Raw genomic sequence first — 17,320 nt, 5'->3', positions numbered from 1 at the left:
CTTCACTGCCACTAGAATTAAAAGCAATAAACAATTATAAAAAACTAAAACAATAAAGATTAACCCCTCGCTCCCACCCTCCATACCAGACATAAACATCCAATCAAGACCCGTGTTTGATTAAGGATCCATGATTCAAGAACTGTGTTGGACAAAAATTCCCGAGTGTGAACTGCCAGTGGGAGGTACCAGTTCACCTTGTGCGCACTGCAGAGGTGCCCTTAAGCAAGGTGCCCTTGAGCAAGGCGCTGTCCCCTTTATAAATGGCTCATTTACCACAAAGGAACTGCCCACCGCTCTACCCCTCCATCACTTGCATGCCGACAGGCCCCTTGTGTGTGTGTGTGTGTGTGTGTGTGTGTGTGTGTGTGTGTGTGTGTGTGTGTGTGTGTGTGTGTGTGTGTGTGTGTGTGTGTGTGTGTGTGTGTGTGTGTGTGTGTGTGTGTGTGTGTGCCATCGGCCTGTACTTACTATATACTGTATGTTTGCGACTAATTACCAGTATGGACGAATAATTTTGTCCATGCTGTGTGTGTCTGTGAACACATTAACTCATTCACAGACACAAAAACAAAGGATACCTAGATATAAACACTGTCCCAAATGTGAAACGTATGTGCTGCGGCTGTTTGCTGCATCTGGCAAATGGGGTCTTGACTGTATAGAAATCTCCAGACAATGTGGGGAGAAATGCGTTGCCTAACGTGAGGAAGCTTGATCTCAGTTGAACTTAATGCATTCACTTCAAGCAAAACATTGGATTATCCTGAAGTAGTCTCCTATGAGCCCTGAATTAAATCCTATTGAACATCCATGGGAGGAGTAGCAGCATGTCCTCTGGAGAAGGCACCCTTCAAACTTGAGACAAATGGAGCAGTTTCCTTGCATGGATTGGGTCAAAATACCTGTTGACAGGTGCTGACGTCTCATTGACAGTTACAGAAATTGTTCAATTGAAGTAATTGTCTCAAAAAGTTGTGCAACAAAATATTAAGTTAAGGGTACTGCCGTTTTGCCTTGGCCTGTTCCATTAGTGTGTTTTTCTGTTGATTCTGTTGAACCATAATTCAAAAGCAATGTCTAATTTTCATTGGTTAATTTTCTGTAAGTTTATGTATTACAGTACTAGTTTGTCAGTTTCATTCATCTTTCATGAGCAGAGGGGTACCAACAATTTTGTCCACATGTGTATTTTATGACATGTTGGGGAACAGATTGGTGTGTTTCCCAGCATGCCTTGAGATAGTGGATTTTTAAGCGACGATGCCCAAGTTTGGACGTGCTCACCAGCATTTCCTGTTGTGGAGTGTTTGATTAGGGTCAGGGTTAGTAATGTCGCTGTTATGTGAATTGGTTGTGTATTCAATGAGGCAAGACTGGGATATCATAATGTGGCACCAGGTACATGCTATGGTTCCCTAGGAAACACTACCACGGATGATATTCCACCATTGAGGTTCATGCCCACATGAGCAGGTTGGGCTGAGGTTATCATGGGGGGGGGGTGGCTTTGAGGCAGTTCTCATGGAACTGGATGATAACTTATAGCTGAAACTGTGCTTGATGAAGCACTAGACTTTTTCACAGACTTAATAAATCATTGCAAACTGCCAAACAGAAAGTGTTGTGAGTTGCTTTGACTATACAAAATGAGCATAGGTCAAGATATCTGTTTTCATTTACAGCACAAACTGACTCACTGACTCACAGTCTATAAATTGGCCAGAGGGATGTGCTTCAGATCGACCCTGTGTTACTGATTGACTATTCTAGTTGGCTGTTGGCTGACTATCCAATCAGAAATCAGGAATGGTACTGGTATATTGACTATAACTTTGTTCCTCAAGTTGCAGTTTCTGATTCAGAGTTTGTTCTGTTATAGGTAAATTGCAAATTGTCCTCAACAGCACTACTTTATGACTTAAGGAAACACCACTAGTTTGTTTCCATAAGGAACCAAGCAAGTGCATTCAAAGTATGACACATTGCTGTGTCCACCAGAAAGAACAAAAAAAACACACACAACAAAAATAAGGAAACCAGGAAACCATGTTGACGCTGTAGATCATTTATTTTTCGCATTAAATACTGTGCATTTTAAATTGTACTGCTTTATCTGATTATTTGTTAATTGATCCCTACAGGAAATGTTTTAAATTGGATTTTGTACACATTTGACTCCTTATGGTCAAATATGTATATTATGCTCTATTTGAATTTGATAGATCTCTTTATAATGAAGTTATGTATGATGGGTAGCGATATTCCTCTCAGATTGGTACATTGCTTATTTCTTCTGGGTTGTTGGAATACATCTCAGCGGTCTAGTTCTGAGGAGACCTTCATCACCGTTCGGATGCTATGGAATGAAAGTGATTTGAAAATTTACCAGTTGTGCAGTTGTGTTGCTGATGAGTCATGAATGATGAATAAAATTTAGAAAAGTAAACTTACCATTTCCCATGCTTCAAAAGTTCAATGGCATCATTGATCTGGTCAAGAGTCATGTTGTGAGTGATGAATTCATCCACCTTCAACTTTTTATCTAGGTATGCTTTAACCATCTGAGGAACTCCATCCCTTCCTTTAAAGCCTAAACCACAAAATACATCAAATGTGAGAAATAATTCTGAAGCAAAATGAAACTAATTAGACATTTATTAACAGTCCCACAGCCACCAATTTACCAAATCTCACCTCCGAACACAGAGCCTGTCCATTTACGTCCAGCGATGAGCTGGACGGGTTGAGTAGAAATGTCATGCAAGGATGTCCAGCCAACAATCACACTGACACCCCATCCATGCACACAAGACTCCAAGGCGCTGCGCTACAGGTGGACACAGCAGAACATTAGTGGGCTTTTGGCATCTGCGTGTAAAATGTGATCTTAATGAAACATACCCAACGCATGTGATCTGACCTCTGGAAATAAGGCCAAAGGAAGCAAGACTCGTCTTTTTAAACCTCACTTTACTGAACTGAATGTATCAGAGTTACAAACTGATCAATTTCAAACTATAAGCAGTGAGTTTACATTTTATATTAATTGCTTGTGATCGCAATTGCATTTCCTATTTTAATTTTCACATCAGACATTTGATATCTATAACAAGTTGTGTTCATTACAAAAAGCACATATTGCAAATTGTGTGAAGTTCAAATACTATTTTGTGTATTTTAGCCATGGATTGTGTAAATCAGTATATCCATCCATTTCAGGAAAATATCATTTTAGACAAAACACCATCTTGTTTTGATTAACTGCTTATATTTTTCCATATCCACCTTCATGTCAGGGACAGATGTTGACTAATGATGGGATGCCGCTCTTCAGTCTGTTGATCATCATTACCGACACATTTTGCAATATTTTTTTTATTTTTCAAAACCAGACTTACAAAGCTGAGAATACATATTGTTTACATGTCTAAACGTATTAGAAAGATACATAATAGTTGGTTGTAGCTGATGAGCATGCTCACTTTGACATCAGTGCAACTATTAAAAAGTTTGTTTTGGAGCATTTTATGAACAGTTTGAGTAACACATGTAAATGGTCCTTCTACTAATACCTCCAGATATTATTGAAACAATGATCTTACCATGACTTCTACATTCCCAACACATTCCAGAGAGAAGTCCACTCCTCCACCAGTCATCTCAGAAACCACTTGGCTGATGGGTTTATCGTGGTCTTTGGGGTTCACAAAGTCAGTCGCCCCAAACTCCTTTGCCTTCTCAAACTTGTCTGGATTGGTGTCAACAACAATGATCCTTTTGGCTCCTGCGCTCTTGCAGCCCATGACTGCAGCCAATCCCACGGCTCCCAGACCAAAAACAGCACAGGTAGAGTCTGGTTCCACCTGAGGAAAAACACACTTTAGTCAACAACAACCAAGCAACTTTTGGCAATAGGTTTGTAATATGCTCAATGAGATTATTATTGAGCCTCCTCAAAAGGATTTGGGCAAACTGAGTTTTTGTTATACTTTATATTCATAAAGATCTAATTTTGTCACCGGCAGTCATTCTACACTACGTGACAATTTATTGTCTTGGAATGCATTTAATCAACATAAGAAAGTCTGCAATGCATTCACTTCAACTTTATGAAAGCTGTCATGTTTATCTTTTTTCATCTTTCATGTATATTACATCTTATTGTACAGTGCGAAAACTACTGATATATCTTTTGTTATTCGTCCCCATTTCCTATTTTTGCTAATCTAGTATTATCATAATTAGATATTGAAAAATTGTCAAATTCATGACTTCTCCCAGGTATTAATTACACATGTTGAAACCTTTTATCTTCAGAGTCACTTGAATAAAACATTCTTAGACATCCCCTCCATGTACATATAACAATTTAAATACAGAAAAGGCTTTTTCAAATGGACCCAAAAAGTGATGTGCTTTTAAGTTTCTTGAGAGTACAAAAAAAAAAATGACAGAAGCAACTTATAAGTGTTAAATTCACACCTTTGCATTATTAACTGCTGCTCCATATCCTGTACAGATTGCACATCCGATAAGACCAACTTTGTCCAGAGGGGCAGCCGGGTCGATCTTAGCCACAGCCGTCTCATGGACCACAGTGTACTCAGAGAAGGTACTGGTTCCAACAAACTGCAGCAGCATCTTGCCCTTACAGGACAGTCTGGACTCTGCTGGTGCCATGACATTGGGACGAGAAGTAGACCTCCTGAATAAAGATAAAAGATTAAAATTAAATTTATTGTCCCCAGTGGAGAGATGATCTTTTCACTCAGACTATGCTGCTATACATACATACATATATATGTGTTAGACATGCATGAGTGCAAACAATGTAGTGTACAGGCCCCTGAAACAAACACACAACACACTATGGCCTGTAGGCATGCAATTAGTACAATACAGGGGAGGCAGAGTGACGGGCAGCGGTTTCACGCTGCACCTAATTGTTGACCTAACTGTTGAGCTCACCATGCCTTTTCACACTGGTTGGTCTTTGGGCTCTTACAGAAGCGACATTCTCTACACTGTGCGATGAACAGAGGGATGACTTTGTCTCCTGGAAGATATGACAATAGTGTCACATCACCATGGAATTCATTTTAGGACAGCTTTAAAAGTAGAGTTATAAAATTCTAAGCAACTTGACTTAAATGCATAAGTAATCCAAAGTAAACTGAGGCTTTCTTGTGCCACTCACTTTTTAAAATATCCATACAGTATACAGTGTGCCCTCGTTCCTCACGGTCAATGCGTTCCAGGAACCACACGCGAATAATGAATTCCGTGATATAGCGACAAACTACGTATCTTATTATTTAAATAATTTAAAGCTTAATGAACCCTCCCCATGCTGATATTAAATCACCGTCTATCTGTATTACCTTTTTCCCACACTCTTATTCACTGTTTAAAGCACTTTTGTGTCTCATGGAAGTGCATTGCATTCCGAGACTCACGGAATGCAATGCACTTCCTGATTCTGTCAGCCAATAGAATGCGGGTATGGAATCACGTGACTACCTACTAATCAGCAATGAGGTGAAGTCGTGAGTGTTGATGCTCGAATGCGCGAGGGCATACTGTATTTTAGAACCATAATTTTTTTAAAAAAATTTTATATACTGGTTTGATCCCCGAAGGGAAATTAAGAAAGCACACTCCAGCTACTGATTACAAACGCATGCATACATATTTGTGAGTACAGGCCCCTGTATCACACACACACACACACACACAAAGGGGCCTGTAGGCATGCAGGGGAGGTAGAGTGGCAGGCAGCTCCTTCTTGGTGCGCCTCAAATGAGCAATTTGTAAAGGGGACGGCACCTTGCTCAAGGGTGCCTCGGCAGTGCTCTGGAGATGAGCTGACACCTCCCACTGTTAGCTCACCTCCGGGTATTTTTGGGGGGGCGGGAGCGGGAATCGAACCGCCGATCTTAAATCATAGGACGACCCGCTCTACCGCCCGCTTTACCACTGAGCCACTGCCGCCCCTACAAAGCGAATAAAGCGAACAGCTGTATTGTACTTACAGACAGGGTATTCTGACAGAACAAGAAAATAGTTATAACACAGTTTTTGAAAAAGTACACCAACATGTTTCATTGTATTTCAAACTGACCAGGCTGATACTCAGTGACTCCAGGCCCGACACTCTCCACTATCCCAGCTGCCTCATGGCCAAGCACTGTTGGAAACCCCTCTTTAGGCATACTCTCCAAAAGGTGGTGGAGGTCCGTATGGCACACAGAAGTCGCTACAATCTGCACCAAAGACAAAAGAACAATCAAAACACAAATGAGATGAACCTGTATGATTGTAACACAAGAAAACAGAATGTTATAATTTTTGTGAAGCCCTGAACCCTTTTTTTGATATGCATTCTTGATGTCTGGGCTTATTGAAGTCTGACTTGTGAAAAAACCAAGGAACATCTTTTGGCATGATGTAGTTGTAGAGAAAATTAGGTCCATGTCCCTCATCCAGGTAATAACATGGACAAGCGCGAAACCATATCCAACTATTTTCCTGCAGTTCCTCTTTTCTGCCACAACCCCCGCTGGGGCAGTACTGCTGCGTTCATGCATTTCCAACACTCGTGTCCCCCTCTTGTTTGTTGTTGGCTCCGGGAGCATCTCAGAGCATCAGACTTTGTACCTTGAATACTTGACTGTTTATCATGGGTGATAAAGCAAAGGCTAGTGATCTCTCTGATGACAACATTCTCTGACAATAATTCCCCTCTCTTCTTCCTTCACTCTAAAGGTAAGTCACGTTCTACATGTTACAGTAGAATCCCTGTTTGGAAAAGCATCTCAGTACTAGATGCTTTTCAAAACAGGGATTCAAACTGGGGTAAGAATTGCTGACATTGAGATCGACCAAATTCATAATTGTCTATTTTACTTCTGAAATGGACTCCATATTCTTTTTTTTGACATATATACAGTAATAGACCAGGTGTCTCTGTGTTTTTTTGTAAGTGACATCTCTGACCTTGATGCGGACCTCGTTGGCCTCTGGCGGGGAAACCTCAATCTCCTCAATCACCAAAGGCTTGTTGGGTTCCCAGGCTACCGCTGCCTTGCACTTGATGACCTGGAGAGTATTGATATATAATATTTAATATATAGTACGTATATAGTACACATCCATAGCCAGATGGGAAATGAAATACAACACAAGGATGCACTAAATCAGTTTCACAAATACAAATGAGAAATGCAGCCATTACATAAGCACATTCAAGCAAATAATATTCAAACAATTTTAGTCAGATTTTATTTTATGAGAGCAAGAATAGATAATATTGACACAAACATTGTGTCAATACTGTATATGAAATGATGGTTACCTTGCCAGCTGTGTCCATCTCTAAAAAAACAGCAATGAATTAAAACACCGGAATGAAAGGTTCCTGGACTTGATGGTTATATTTACTGTAACAGCAGCTCAGCCCTGTCCACCTTCCTCTGGGGTCAATGAACTGACCTGAATCAAGGCAACAGATAACGTAAGACTACACAAACAGCAAGCACACACTAAGAAAAGAAGGTTCCAAAAAGATCCATCAGCTGCTGTTAAAAAGGTGCAGCAGCCAACGGGACGAGGATGTCCTGAATATCCTATCAAACGTTCCCTCAGAGTTTCCCACAGGTATGTTTGGCTGTCATCAGTCATCCAATAATGATTTCCAGCAGTGGTTATGCAAGAAAAGGGGAAAAAGATAAGTGTGTTGAGGTTCTTCAGGTACTTGCTTTTTCAAACATTGTTCTTTAAATAACCACTTTTTTGTAGAACCATTTCGTTTGACAAATTCTTTTGAAATCTGTCAAAAGAAGGGAGCGACTATGGTTCTGTCTAATGGTTTTAGATAGAGTCAATCTGTGAATAATCCTCAGGGGACCCTTCCTTCTGAGAGTGTAGTTGTGTAGATCTACCTATGATTGGTAGGTAGATTGTGTCGCCATAGGGCACAATCTGGCTAGTTGTATACTGTCTTTTATTAAGACTATGTGAATCAGCATCTGGTTGAATGTGGTTCTGGAAGGTGAATCATTACATTAAATAAATAATTAGACTCAAGAAAAGATTAAACTGTAACAACAAGAGAGTTACATGAAAACTAAGTCTGAAAAATATTCAAATGAAATGTTGGCAGTAGTGAAAATGAAACGTATATTAATCAGAATTTGGTGTGTTTATCTTTCGGTTTCCTAATATCATTGTCAGCTGTGAGTTTTTCACTGCCTTTGTAATTATGGACCAGCTTCACAATACTTAGACCACTTCTTTACCGTAAGGTCTGTTTGTGTTAACTTTTCAGAACCACTGATTAATGTGGTCGTTTATTCTGTGCATTGAAGCATCTTGACTGTTATGAATATGCATAGCTTACGTGTGACAAGAGGGTTGTGCATCTGATCTCATTTGATGAATTACTGGTGAATGTTGCTCTGAATATATTGTATAAAATTAAATTTAGCAAACAATAAATAAAATACCGTTGAGTCATCAACTTTCAGTGAATATATTTCCCTTGTAAAATAGTTTCTGGATTAGTTTTTCATTTCCTTGTAATGCGGATTTGCATATTGGGGAGATGGACATTTGTGTTTCTCAAATTTCCTTTGGGATCATGAAACGGTTTATGTAGCATTTATGAGTGTGTGCTTCAAAAGCAAAGCAGTAGTAACAAAGAAGTAAATCATTGATCTGCTTTGGTGCTCCACTAAAAGGAAAGTGCTGATGGTGTTTGCTGGTGAAGGCCACATACCTGTAAGCATTCTGACAATGCAGACAGTCAAAAGTAATTTAATTAAATTGCAGAATGGAACAACCTACGAGTCTCTACCCATCTCGATATGTTAAGTCAGCATAAATCCAGCTAACTGCAATTAAGTTCTTTGTCTTGGAATCACTATAAATTGGTAAATATTATTTGATTATCTCATTGTCTCCGAGAATATCAGTGGTCTCCTACCAGAAAACACAGCTCAGTCAGTGATATCGCTTATTTCCATGATTGTTGTATATGTGCACATTATAATGGTCCCGGCACAAAGACACTTCAAAATGTTTTATGTACACAACCCCACAGAAATCACAAGTGTCAAGGGAGTGTACAGTTGTACACTCCCTTGACAGCAGGAATATCCATGTGAGATCTTTTGTGCCAATTCACAGGAATTTCATAGACTGGGTGAAATGTGGTTCTTCAACACCTCCCAGACCCTAAAGATGGTGCTGATGGGTTCAGCACAAGAGGATTTTTTCTTTGGAACCAGTTCACAACATAGCAGATGAAATCAGGTGACTACTAGGAATCAACCTACTGGTTATTTTCTCTTTCTGCATGGACACAGACTATGAATGACATACATCCAGAATTGTGGTGTAACTCATATTGGTGACTGCTATTGAAGCCATATGTGCCTTTATCAAAGATAGATTGACTGCCATTGAAAACCTCAATGGATGTGTGCCTCTGATAGGAGAGCTAGTAAGTCACCAACATAATCGCTGTGCAGGACGACAACTCAATACTCAAATGCATGCTCAAACACAATGTGTGTCTTGGGATACTGTTTGCTTTGAATCAGAATCAGAAAGGTAGACAGAAGTGCTGAACATGCAGAGAGAGTGTGTAATGAGGTAGCAGTAAAGAAAGAACATCAATGGGGAAACGCTGACAGATGGCTCAGCTTACTACCTTCAACAACAACAGAAAAGTAACAAAGGAGGTTCTCACAGCGGGTATGATGATAACAGATTTTATTAAATCTGTTGGAAAAAAATGAAACAAAAACTCTTGGAGTCCATAGGGAACTCATATAAGGTACTGTTATAAAGTCTGCACAATTGTTTCCAGATAACAATTTTTAAAAAAATCTGCCTGGTTAAAGACGATCTTGCATATACAAATTTACAAAGGAGCAAAACTTTTTTGGGCCTTAAAAGCAGCATGGAGCTACAATTGTACCATGTGAACATAAACGTAAAGATGTCCAGTGATCTGCATGACGAATGGTTTTATTCTTTGCCTTTTCATTTAAAAAAAAACAACAGATGCGTGGACCAAGTTGTGCTGGAAATGACTTTTGATGCTGTACTGCATGATAAGCTTGAATCACCAACACCGACTGAGGGGAGAGTTTTATTGTCATTAACTGGCACCGCTTCACTTCACATCTTACGTAGTTGTTCAGTTTTATAGTTGTTTACATCTCTTCCATATTTTGCAAAACTTTTATTATTCTACATTTAACATTTTTGTGCCGCTAATAACTACACTGAATGTGAAAACAAGTTATGTTAATATAATGATTTTATTTTAAAGTATACATATGTTTAGAAAGCAAAGATGAGTGAACTCTGAAAAGTTTGCGTTTTTGGCTCAGCCATTTCTTTATTGATTAAATATTGATAACTTATGGTGAAAGAATACCGTATCACCTGATTTATACTTAATCCATTCATCTACAAATGCTATTTTGATACCAAAAAAGTTCCATGGAGGAATTTAATTGCTGGGTCTATTCCACGTGTAAACAATCTGTTCAGGTAAAGATCCAACCGTTATTGCGTAACCTGGATTAACTAAGAGGGCAAAGGACATGGTAATATTGAACTCTTAATATACTGTGGGATTGGATTATCATTAACTGGATTATCCTCTGCCAATGATAGTGCCTTTGTTTTACTGCTTTGAAAAAGATTTAAACAGCTGTATTTCAACACACTATTGCACAGCCAGCACATTTTCATTAGTAGCCAACATGTAAACATAAAAATTAGAGAAATTTTGCTCCTCAAAGATGAGCCCATTAGGTAATTCAATAGGAGAAATAACTTCTATTTAAATTCTAGGAAATAAACACTGCATGCAAAGACACCTTAACCTCAGAAGGGCAAATCACACACCACACAAAATAAAATCCAGTATAGAATTTAATAGCACGACACAGACAACGGTGAAGATTGTGTGCATGAATCTTTTGTTAACACTGAGTACAACATAGCTGCAGGTCACTGAATAGCCGTGTTGTCAGTGAAAACATCACGATGACCTCATTGTGGAGTCACACTCAAGACGGACCGGATGCTGAAAAAACAACAGGATTTAGGAAATGTTATTATTATTATTTTTTCTTCTTCTTCATATTATTATTATTATTATTATTATTATTATTATTATTATTATTATTATTATTATTATTATTATTATTATTATTATTATTATCATCTATATAACCAGTTAGTAAATGCCACATGAAGGTGAACATTTCAGGGTGTTGATTTACCATTTTCCGTGCTTCATCAACTCAATGGCGTCATTGACTTGGTCAATAGTCATTTTATGAGTGATGAACTCATCTAGCTTCACCTTCTTCTGCAGATAGGCTTTAACCATCTCTGGCACACCATCCTTACTCTTAAATCCTGAAAACACACATCAGAAAGCAAAAGTAAATACTCTATCAGTAATATCTGTTCAATGATTGCAATTTAAACTCAAATGTATGGCAACTGTTAAGTCAAAAAAGCTTATCGTTGCTTGAGGAGACAGAAAATAATTTAGATGGTACTCTAACCAGTGGTTTGGCTGAACATTTAATGTAACTTGGTAACCTCCCTGATTCCAACACAGACATAATTTGAAAATAGTTAGCCATATTATCTCACAAAACAAATTAAATTAAATTGAAAAAAAAAGGGCGGCACGGTGGCACAGTGGTTAGCGCTGCTGCCTCACAACACGGCGGACCCGGGTCGAGTCCCGCTCTGTGCGGAGTTCATATGCTCTCCCCGTGTCTGCGTGGGTTCTCTTTGGGTTCTCTGGCTTCCTCCCACCTCCAAAAGCATGCGCTTCAGGTTGATTGGCCGGTCCCAAATTGACCATAGGAGTGTGTGTGTGTGAATGGTTGTTTGTTTGTTTCTATGTGGCTCCGCGGTGCACTGGCGTCGTGCCCGGAGTGTCCCCCGCCTCACGCCCTGAGACTGCCAGGATAGGCACTGGCTACCCCGCGACCCGCATTAGCGGATTAAGCGGGTTAGAAAATGAATGAATGAATGAAAAAAAAAAATGCAGGCCTTATCCCATCAAGATGTCCCTGGTCTCAGGCGTCTCACCTCCAAACAGGGATCCCTTCCATGTGCGTCCAGCAATGAGCTGAATGGGTCGTGCAGAGATGTCAAACATATCTGTCCAACCAACCAACACGCTGACACCCCAACCTTTCACAACGGACTCCAGAGCACTGCGCTAAGAGAGAGTTACGTCACAAAGTCAGAGGGGTTGTAACTACAGGATGTCAAATCAGCAGAAAAGTTGAGAAAACTCTGTAAAAATCTGAGAATACCTACAATTATTCACAGCTAGGCACACAATGATGTTAAAACAAACAAACTTCTATACAAAAATCTCCCCTTGCCTTACCATGACTCCCACATTTCCAACACATTCCAAGGAGAAGTCCACTCCTCCTCCAGTCATCTCAGAAAGCACTTGGCTGATGGGTTTATCGTGGTCTTTGGGGTTCACAAAATCAGTCGCGCCAAACACTTTGGCTTTCTCAAACTTGTCTGGATTAATGTCAACCGCAATTATCTTCTTGGCTCCTGCGTTCTTGCAGCCCATGACTGCAGCCAATCCCACGGCTCCCAGGCCAAAAACAGCACATGTAGAGCCTGGTTCCACCTGAGGACAAAGCACAGTAGGTTAACTTGGCACATGAGGTTGGACTTCTTATAGCTCCAAACTTTTCGACAGTGTGGGAGCAACTTATGACAAGTATTTGCTCTCAATAATTATAATAATAATATAAACCTACTGACTTTAGCAGTGTTGACTGCGGCTCCATATCCAGTGCAAACCCCACATCCAAGGAGGCACACTTTGTCCAGGGGGGCATCAGGGTCGATTTTAGCCACAGCCATCTGATTCATCACGGTGTATTGAGAGAAGGTGCTGGTTCCCATGAACTGCAACACCTTCTGGCCCTTGCAAGTAAACCTGGTATCCACGGCTGACATCACATCATGACGATCAGCAGCCCTAAATAGAAATTTGTATTAAAATTAACCTGAAATTTCTATTTATTCATTAGCCTTGAGCTTTTAGTTCAACAAATAACGTGAACAATCTGCCACAAAAGCAATGATTGAGTTCAACAGACACCAGGACAAGTTAGTCCTCTGAAAAAGTGAGAACTGTTATATATACAAAGACGTGGATGATAGAATGGATCTATAACTTTATGTCATTTAGTGTTGAAAAGAAAAACATGTGCTTACCATCCTTTCTCACACTGGTTGGTCTTGGGGCTCTTACAGAAGCGACATTCTCGACACTGGGATATGAACAGAGGGATGACTTTGTCTCCTGGGCGACAAAAATTATGAAGTCAGGTTACATAAGAACATTAGAATTGGTGATCCAAGAAATAAGTATGCTCATTAATTAACAATAAACCTCACTAAACCAGTAGAAATCTGTATTTTAAGCACAAAGGTCACAAAGTTTACTGACCTGGTTGGAACTCAGTGACCCCAGGCCCAACACTCTCCACGATGCCAGCTCCCTCGTGGCCCAGGACAGCTGGGAAGCCCTCTTTATGCATACTCTCAAACAGATGATACAGGTCTGTGTGGCATACACCAGTTGCCACAATCTGCACCAGAAATCACACAATTAAAACACTGACACTGGTTTCTTTTTTCCAGAATTCTTTTTTTTTTTCTTGAGCAACTGTCAAAACCTCAGCAAATCAAACGTACATGCTATAGTCTTGGGTTTATGTAAAGAGTTTGGAAGATAAACTATAAACACAGGAATACAACTTTATTTAGCTGATGTCACCTGGATTTGTGGTTGATGAAGTAAATAAAGTCATCTCTGAACTGGTTGCGTCTCTCACCTTAATGCGGAGCTCATTGGCCTGGGGTGGGGCCACCTCAATCTCCTCCATCACCAGAGGCTTGTTGGGCTCCCAGGCCACCGCTGCCTTGCATTTTATGACCTAAAGAGCGGTGACACAGGATTAGATCACTCAGATGGTTCAAAAGTGAACTATTAGGATGGATTTTGGAAAGTCACCATTCCTCAAAATCCTGCTTTTTGCATTAACCTAGAAAAAACAACATTTTTCACTATGAAATTAAAGCACGCCCCATTTTAAATATAATCATATACACTGAAGACCAATGGTTTCTATTTCACTGCTTTTCCAAAAGGAAATCTAGCTGCTTTTTAGTAGGTAGTCACATGATATCGTATATGCATTCTATTGGCTGACGGAATCCGGAAGTGCGCTGTGTTCCATGAGTCTCGGTGCGCAGGGCACTTCCGTGAGACACAAAAGTGCTTTAAACAGTCTATAAGAGTTTGGGAGAAGGTAATTATAAATTGAAGGGTGGTTAATATCAGTATGGGGAGGGTTCATAAACATTTAAATTACGGTAAATAATAAAATAAATAGTTCATCGCTATATTGCGGATTTTCATTTTTGCTGGTGGTTCCTGGAACGCATTAACTGCGAGTAACAAGGGCGCGCTGTACAAAAAAAAAATCACAAAAGTTCAGACAAAACATCTGACAAACACGCTTTTGATTAAATGTATCAATGTAATAAGAAAACCACAGACTCAAGAAGTTATGTGTCCACACGCATGAAGTGTCCTCTTTTCATTCTCTCTCTGTTAATGTTTAATGCCACTATAAACTTCCATCATTATCTTTCTTGGCCCGCCAACATCTCATCTCTGCCAAAACATACAGTCGGATAAAACTGACAATATGAGTCATGTAATACGAAGACAGAATGAGAATAGCATAGTACCTATTACTGTAGCCTCTAATAAAAGACAAAGTTAGTTTGACGGAGATAAGTATGCATGTGTAAGACATGTTAAACAGAGAAGACATTAGAGCACAACATGAATAAGTTTTGCATATCACACCTGGACACTCACCACATGCACAAAGCGATTACAATTAGAAGCTTCTAATATTACAGTAAATGTTTATTACAGAATTCTGGTCTGCTATACTTCATGTACTTAAACTATCCTCTGAAAACCATCTCACTCATTCACAGCACTATTACTTTTCAAAGGTATACCTACCTTACCAACTGTGGACATTTTTGCAGGAAAGATGACGAGTTTGTCGATAAAGCAAGAGCTGCAAGCGCAGGAAAGAGAGGAGGAGAGAATGTGGAGTAGTGGAGGAGAGCTTAAGTACTGCTGCAAGAATAGGCAGCTATGTAAACATGCACATGGGCAGGGTCTGCTAGTTTTTGAATGTGCTTAGAGTTACTGGTTATCAATGTCTGCATAAAAAAAAGTAAAGATGAACGTTCTCTTTACCTAAATCATAGAGAACAACATGTATATATATAAAATGACATAAACCTGGTAAAACACCTGTATTTAATACTGCATTTATTTGCGTCTTACTCATTATCTAACAGGAAATCACAAATGCTGATATGAAGCACATATATATACAGTACCTGTATATGTGTAGGGGGAGTGAGTCAGCAAATGAGTCATCAGAAACAGCATTTTGAAGTCAGGTTGGTGTTTATGACAGCTGCTGTTCTGCGTATTATTATCGCCGTGCCAACAGTTTCCACCGTAATGACCCACCCAAGCAAGACAAATAGTTTTACAGCCACAGATAAGATATTGTACAACATTGATGGAAATTAGATTTTAACTTATTGGACAAAAATGTACACAATTCAATACAATTTCACATGTGCTTTGAACGGAACCCCCCAAAAATTGGTTTCCTCATTCTGTTTGCTTTTTAAAAAATTTCATCCACATTTTAATTTTTATGCAAGGATTTCTATTATTATGATAAGTGATATAATGTTTCCATATCAGCACAAATGGACTTTCTCCACTAGCAAAGGTTGTAATGAACGGTTAATTCCGTCCATCCGTCCATCCATCCATCAATCCATCAATCCATCCATCCATCCATCCATAGGCCCCTGTAATCGCCTATCCACAGCAACTTCCTCCACTTTGTGGATCACGGGTGCTGCTGGACCCTATTCTTGCTGGCTATGGGTGAGAGGCAGGGGACACCCCGGGCGCATCGCCAGCGAACCGTGGAGCCACAAGAAAAACAAACGCACGCCATTCACGCACCCACTCCCACCTAAAGACAATTTGCAGATGAAGTTGAATATAATTAATTGCAGTAAATGTACAGTGAAATGGAAACAGCGCAGGCTGACTGGAGGAAGGGTGGCGCAAAATGTCCTTATTATCTGCTATTCTCCATAAACCACAAAAACAGAATATGAACATAAAGTACCAGTAGGATTTGAACATCAGTTTCAAAGACTGGACTTCTCTGTTGATGGAGAACATAGGGTATGAAAATATTATCTGGAGAGAAGACACTCTGCCAAAATGCACCACAAAAAAAACAAAAAAAAACCTCGCATCAATAAGGAAGCCTCAAATTCCATCTGTGTGAATGAACACTATAAATGTTTTGTCACCAAGGGCATTTAATCCACTGAACAAGGCTGAAGCCATTAGACCAATCACATGTTTGGTGCATTACATGAGAGATATCTTTGTTTTTATTATTTGTATTATTTATTAGTATTGCAGCATATGCAAATTCTGTTATGTTGATTTTCAGTACAGCATACTGGAGCTGGAGCTCAGGTAGTTATGCCGTCATTGAAAGCACCACAATATTGTTATTTTGGAGAGTCAGAATCATCTGTGTGCTGTGAAAAAAAGGCCATTTGAGTACATTACTGGAAGTGGCTGTGTATCCAGGAAAGACCCATAAGCTATGGTCACACTGTTTACTCATGCTACTGAAAGTGACCTAAATGCTTCAAATTCAGAAAGCAGATTGGAAAACACATGCTTTAACGGTTCGATACTTCCTTGGTAAAGAATCACACTCATATATATGTATCGCCATGAATTCAGCAGCTGTTTCAGAAAACACCTGGGTTTATTGTGATCCTTGCAGTTCATTAAATCGGTCTTGCTAAAAACCTCGGCATTCTGGGTATTCCGTGGTGTGATGAAAACTGTGATTATGGTGTAGACTTCTGGATTTTTGGCGACTGCGTTCTTGTTGTCCATGACTGCAACAAATCCCACAGCTCCCAGGCCAAAAACAGCACATGTGGATCCAGGTTCAACATAAAGTCATCCAAACTTTTGTAATCTTTATATACAAAAGAATAGATTTTTGGTCATGTTACACATGTTTGATTGACTGAAAAGAGTGTAAGCTGTACTACACAGGAGCTAAACAACTAACCCTTT

The 17,320-nt window shown here is 39.6% G+C and overlaps 2 protein-coding genes across 2 annotated transcripts; both read right to left on the bottom strand.

Annotated features, from left to right (window-relative positions):
- Window positions 1-2,062: 2,062 nt before the first annotated feature.
- Window positions 2,063-7,609, bottom strand: LOC137610865 (alcohol dehydrogenase 1-like). Its single transcript, XM_068338747.1, has 9 exons — window positions 7,358-7,609; window positions 7,000-7,101; window positions 6,125-6,266; window positions 4,972-5,059; window positions 4,486-4,708; window positions 3,606-3,866; window positions 2,698-2,830; window positions 2,455-2,593; window positions 2,063-2,359 (listed from the first exon to the last, which is right to left on the bottom strand). The coding sequence occupies exons 1-9, from the start codon at window positions 7,373-7,375 to the stop codon at window positions 2,317-2,319; spliced, it is 1,149 nt and encodes a 382-aa protein (XP_068194848.1). The 5' UTR covers window positions 7,376-7,609; the 3' UTR covers window positions 2,063-2,316.
- Window positions 7,610-10,940: 3,331 nt separating this feature from the next.
- Window positions 10,941-15,255, bottom strand: LOC137611267 (alcohol dehydrogenase 1). Its single transcript, XM_068339369.1, has 9 exons — window positions 15,131-15,255; window positions 13,923-14,024; window positions 13,535-13,676; window positions 13,300-13,387; window positions 12,841-13,060; window positions 12,443-12,703; window positions 12,136-12,268; window positions 11,307-11,445; window positions 10,941-11,107 (listed from the first exon to the last, which is right to left on the bottom strand). Exons 1-9 carry the CDS (start codon window positions 15,146-15,148, stop codon window positions 11,074-11,076), a joined length of 1,137 nt encoding a protein of 378 aa, XP_068195470.1. The 5' UTR covers window positions 15,149-15,255; the 3' UTR covers window positions 10,941-11,073.
- Between the last annotated feature and the right edge of the window lie 2,065 nt (window positions 15,256-17,320).

The sequence above is a fragment of the Antennarius striatus genome, chromosome 17 (genome assembly GCF_040054535.1).
Source record: "Antennarius striatus isolate MH-2024 chromosome 17, ASM4005453v1, whole genome shotgun sequence".
Taxonomy (NCBI): Eukaryota; Metazoa; Chordata; class Actinopteri; order Lophiiformes; family Antennariidae; genus Antennarius; species Antennarius striatus.
The sequence above is the reverse complement of the archived record's forward strand: the minus strand, read 5'-3'. Positions and strand labels throughout refer to the sequence as shown.